The sequence below is a fragment of the Epinephelus moara genome, chromosome 12 (assembly GCF_006386435.1).
Source record: "Epinephelus moara isolate mb chromosome 12, YSFRI_EMoa_1.0, whole genome shotgun sequence".
Classification (NCBI taxonomy): domain Eukaryota; kingdom Metazoa; phylum Chordata; class Actinopteri; order Perciformes; family Serranidae; genus Epinephelus; species Epinephelus moara.
This window is the reverse complement of record NC_065517.1, coordinates 38649396-38654201: the sequence shown is the minus strand read 5'-3', so window position 1 is coordinate 38654201 and position 4806 is coordinate 38649396. Positions and strand designations below refer to the sequence as shown.

Genomic DNA, 4806 nt, shown 5'->3' with positions numbered 1-4806 from the left:
AGAACTTTTTTTTTTTCATTTTCCTGTATTTTGTGAATTTTATTGAATTATTTTATGGAATTATTATTATTTTTTTTATTTAGTTATTTTTTACATAGCAGTGTGTAATAGTAATAATAATAATAATAATAATAAGTATATTTATCTTAGAGTAGTGTGTATGTGAATGTGAAGTCATAAGTGAAAGTGAAGGTGGTGATGTCAGATAAGCCTGTAGACACGTGAGTTACTGTACAGACGTCAGCTGATTCCTGTCTGTCTGTCCCAGTCAGACGAATAATTCATAATAATAATTTGTTTTTTGTCCACCAGCGTCTTTTAGCTGATTAAAAGTATTTACATTTCAGCTGTGCAGGTGGACACTCTCATAAAAAGGTCTTTCCTAAAACAGGCCTGTTATTGCACATATAGTGACCCATTCAGGGACACTGTGACAGACGTGGCTTCGATAACATCCCCTCCTACTTAAAGCACCGCTGCAGCCTCCTCTTTCATAACAACTCATATTTTTTACCGGACATGAGGACGTGTATCGATTTCTTCTGACGGTATGTTCACTGGTTTTGTTTTCATATTTCTCGGGTTCGCTTTTTTATCAATGCCAAGCGAACTCATTTTGTCTACCGTGTATTTTTCTCCACTTTATTTGGTCCGTTTACAGTTTTCCAATGTACAGTAAACATACACGAGCCGGCTGATGCAGCGTTGTAAACACCTCGTGAACTCCAGCGTTGTATGTTAGATTAAAGCGAATTATTTTGATATTTTTAATCAATAATTTTCAACTCATTTTGGTCGACTGTTGTTTTACTCCAACATTTTACACACAGTTACAGTGTAGTGCGGTAATAGACACACAAACTATGATGTTTGTTGCAAACAATTTCGCCAAAAGTTTTTAATTGCGTCGCTTTTACCGTAATTTGTCCCACTTATCAGACCAAAATCTTGGAAGCATAATATTTTAAAATAAGGTTCGACTTTGGTGTTTTTTAACCACTTCGAGTATTGGCATTCAGCTCGTAATCACAGTGCTTCCGAGGGTACGTTAATGCAGCATAGTGACACGCCACAGACTGTAAATATACTGTCAGTGCACGCGGCGGATCAGAACCAGAACAAGGCGGTATGAGCCAGCTGCGTCAAGCGGCAGGCGGAAGCCAGAATACATGGAAATGACACATTCAAAATAAAAGCGTTAAATAGTAGTAAAGGAAAACGAAGTATTTAAAATATATATTTAAGTATTGTATTTTAAAGATGTTCAGTTCAGTTTAAACCATGTAATATTTTGTATTTGCCGCCAAAAAGAAACTGTATATCGTATTAAACATATATTAATAATAATAATAATAATAAATAAAATAAAGAATCTCATTATGTTTCTTCATTAATGATATCTGCATATTGTTTTTTGCAACACCTAAATACTTGTTACGTCTAAATACTCTTTCAAAGCCGTTGTATACTTTTTTACTACTTTTAAAACATTGAAAAATTCTCATTTCAACATCACGTCAAACAAAAAACTCAAACATAACAAAAGAATAGAACATAAAACATAAATTAATGCATACATTAAATGATAGAGGGCGATGAAAACTTCAATATAATACACCTTTGTTTTTTATTAGATATAATTTTACTAATTATTTGACAGGTCATAGTAGCTTTTTTATTCTGTGTTATCGTAGAAATAGAGTCAAAGAGATGTTGTAGTTCAACATGAAACAGACAGATATTTGGCGTGATCTGAAGTGCTCTAGCTTTATGGATGTGATACTTGCCAACCAGACATATAAGCTTAAGTGCACTGTCAGTAGTTTGTGAGCCTGTATTATAATTTAGGAACAAGTCCATGTCCTCTAACGTTGGTTTCAGTCTCTTAAAATTTAGATAAATTAACAGAGAAGCTTCAACCCAGAATTCTTGAGAATAGGTGCACTGATGGTGGATTCAAGTTCTCTTTTACAGGAAGAACATATTGGAGAAATATCTTCTGTAAATATATGTAATAATGTACTACACCAGTAAAGGTAGACAAGTATTTGGAATACATATTGAAGTATCTGAAATACATTGAAGATTTGAACAATACTGTCGTCATCCTACTTAATGATTTTTTATTTACCTCCATAAAAACTGTAAATCTTAAAAAAGAATCACAGAATAAATTACAGTTCAACAAAGCATAAACAAACAATACAGAACATTTTAAATTACATTTCAGCTTCGTGGCAACAGACATAAGCAAAGGCAAATATGAGTAACGAGACAACAGCAGCACTGAGGTTATAGAGTAACCTAGCAGCATACAAGTTTTTCCAGACATTTGCCAAAGGATAAGGCATCCAGACCAGTGGTGACAGTTTTGTTGTTACAAGCCGTGTTCAATATAAGGACCTGTTAGTCGAGAGTTCTCTGATGTGGGCTGGTACAGTTTTCCATTCATGTGCTGCAAGGGGCAGATTGATTGAAAGCAGATTTTCTCAGTTCTCAGATTCAGCTTTCTCTCTTTCCGTTTGTAACCTGACTGGTATTTTCTCGTTTGACCAACAAAGCAGCTGAGCAGAAGAAGAGCCATGCCATAAATAATTTTAAAGATAAGACATATGTTTGCATGTTATAGGTTTTCCCAGCTCAGAAGATTATGTTTTGTAAAATTATCAAATTTGAAGATATGTAGTTTAAAGACTAGCAGAATCAGTCTTTAAACCCCATATGAGGACATCACATTTTGGGTTTACCGGACCTTGTTCTTCATTTTGCTAAACTTTGGCCTGTTGTCCTCGTTTGTGGACACTTTTTTGTGCCATCTAGTGGTAGTAAACCCAGAATACACCAATTCATGTTAAAACAAGATGGCCGCTATCTCTGCTGGGTCAGTCTGAGGCCGATTCTGAAACGAAAATGGACAAGGTCCAAAACCTGATTAAAATGTATGGTTGAAACTTATTTATGATTGATAAAGTTTGTAGTTTGATATGCCCGACAAATTTTTACCAATTTTTGCAACAGTAACAATCTAAGACGCTGTAATTAGAAAGTACTCGGTTGAGGACATTGAGACTTTATTATTGTCTCGTTTGAGGACACTAGGATTTTATTATCGTTGACAATGTTTAGTTTTTACTAACCAGGTCCCACCAATCCCATATAGCAAGGAGAAATTAAAAATGCATACCAAACAAAAGTTTGGGTCTCAGGAGGGTATACAAGTTGTCAGCTATGGCAAGGGAGCTTTATTGCCTCAGCACTTGCTGTGCCAAATATGACAGACTGCAAAAGTCAACCAAATTTTTACTGTGAATTTCATATTGAATACTTTTATCATGTATGAATGCACGGCAGTGATACCAGGTCTCATTTTTGTGTGTAGTGTAGGTTATATTAATGTATTTTTAAACATTATAAATTATCTAATACTTATTAATCCCTATAATACAAATTATAAGAATGATTTCAATCCACACTTGCCTCAAAATGATTCTTTAGACGAGTTACTATTTCAACTCTGTGTTGAGCTATACATGTTTTACTTTGAAAGTACACACCGGAAGTCCTATCCTCCATTTTGGCTAGCTTGATACTTGTTATGTTGTTTGCTAGCCCTGAAGCGCGGTGGGCTATTGTCTAACCTCGCCGGACATGGCCACGTTATCTAGCGTTAAATATCTTTGATAGTAGCATAGCTACATCGTCGTCAGGGCTGCGTAACGCCAGGCGTTGTTTTTGTACTCGTAATATTTTCTTTAGCTAACATGTCTAGCTTTGTGTCGGTAACGTTAGCGGTAGCGGTTAATCGGGCGGGTCAGATATGCTTTCGCTTTTAGACCGGAGCGTCTCAGCTGGATAGGCGACCCCGGCTCACTGTGAACCATCTCCTTGAAGGCTGCCAAGGGTCGACTCAAACTGGTAGCTGCCAAAATCAAAAAGAAGGTAGCTGTCGTGGTTGTAACGTTAGCTTTTGTCGCTTTAGCTGTGTTTAAAGTGTACCTATGTTGCTGTTCACTGAATGTTAGCTAGTTCAGTAGAAGCACAACTACCGGGTAACGTTATATACTTAACGGTGCTTCTTTATCTTATGCTTTGGACAGCAGCCAGTAAGACAGGTTAGCTAGCATAACGTTACCTCTCAGCTGACATTATCTTGATACCAAAGATTTAAATATTTATCAAAACAGCCATGGGTCAGTCTTGGCACAGGACCATGGGCAAATCCTGAGTATCGCTGCAACTGTTACTGGATGTGAAGTAATGATGTAAAACCCTGTACTTAACATCTGTTGATGTCTTTCAGCTTGTTTATGTCGCCAGTCTTTCTCTGTGCCTGTGTCAACAATGGAGACCACTCAGGTGACGTTGGTTGTCAGAGGAGAAACAAACCCAGGTATGGCTGATAAACTTGACTGTAGACACAGCTAAAGATAAAGGGTCAGACTAGGCACGTGGAGCTGCATAATCTTTAACCTTTACTAACCTTACATTTAGAGGTTGCCATGTAGTAGGATGTGTTGCAATACTTATTTATTAATTTTTGCTTTCCTTTTACACAGGCTATCTGTTTGTGAGGTGCAGCACTGCTAACAGATTACACAGGCTTTCCTTAGATATTTAAATCACTGTGTGAGTTGTGATGTGTGGGTAACTGTTCGTGAGAAGCGCAGCTCCAAGCCGAAGCCCACGGCTCACCACCAGCCTGTTCACGTTTCCAACCGCTTTTCCCCACTCAGCGACACACCCGCTGAGGATAAAACCCTGGTTATTGGCAGCTCTATTCTGAGGAACGTGAAGTTAGCAACACCA

The 4806-nt window shown here is 37.2% G+C and overlaps 1 protein-coding gene across 2 annotated transcripts in view; it reads left to right on the top strand.

Moving 5' to 3' along the window:
* The first annotated feature begins 483 nt into the window (after nucleotides 1-483).
* gpcpd1 (glycerophosphocholine phosphodiesterase 1) overlaps nucleotides 484-4806 on the top strand; it is a 30197-nt gene continuing 25874 nt past the window's right edge. Inside the window, exons 1-2 of one of the 2 annotated variants that reach the window (XM_050058432.1) lie at nucleotides 484-548; nucleotides 4301-4390. In XM_050058432.1, coding sequence (XP_049914389.1) covers nucleotides 4342-4390 — 49 coding nt within the window. In that variant the 5' untranslated portion in view covers nucleotides 484-548; nucleotides 4301-4341. Of the gene's footprint in view, nucleotides 549-3599; nucleotides 3940-4300; nucleotides 4391-4806 lie in introns of those variants that run through there. The other variant, XM_050058431.1, reaches the window with a different exon arrangement.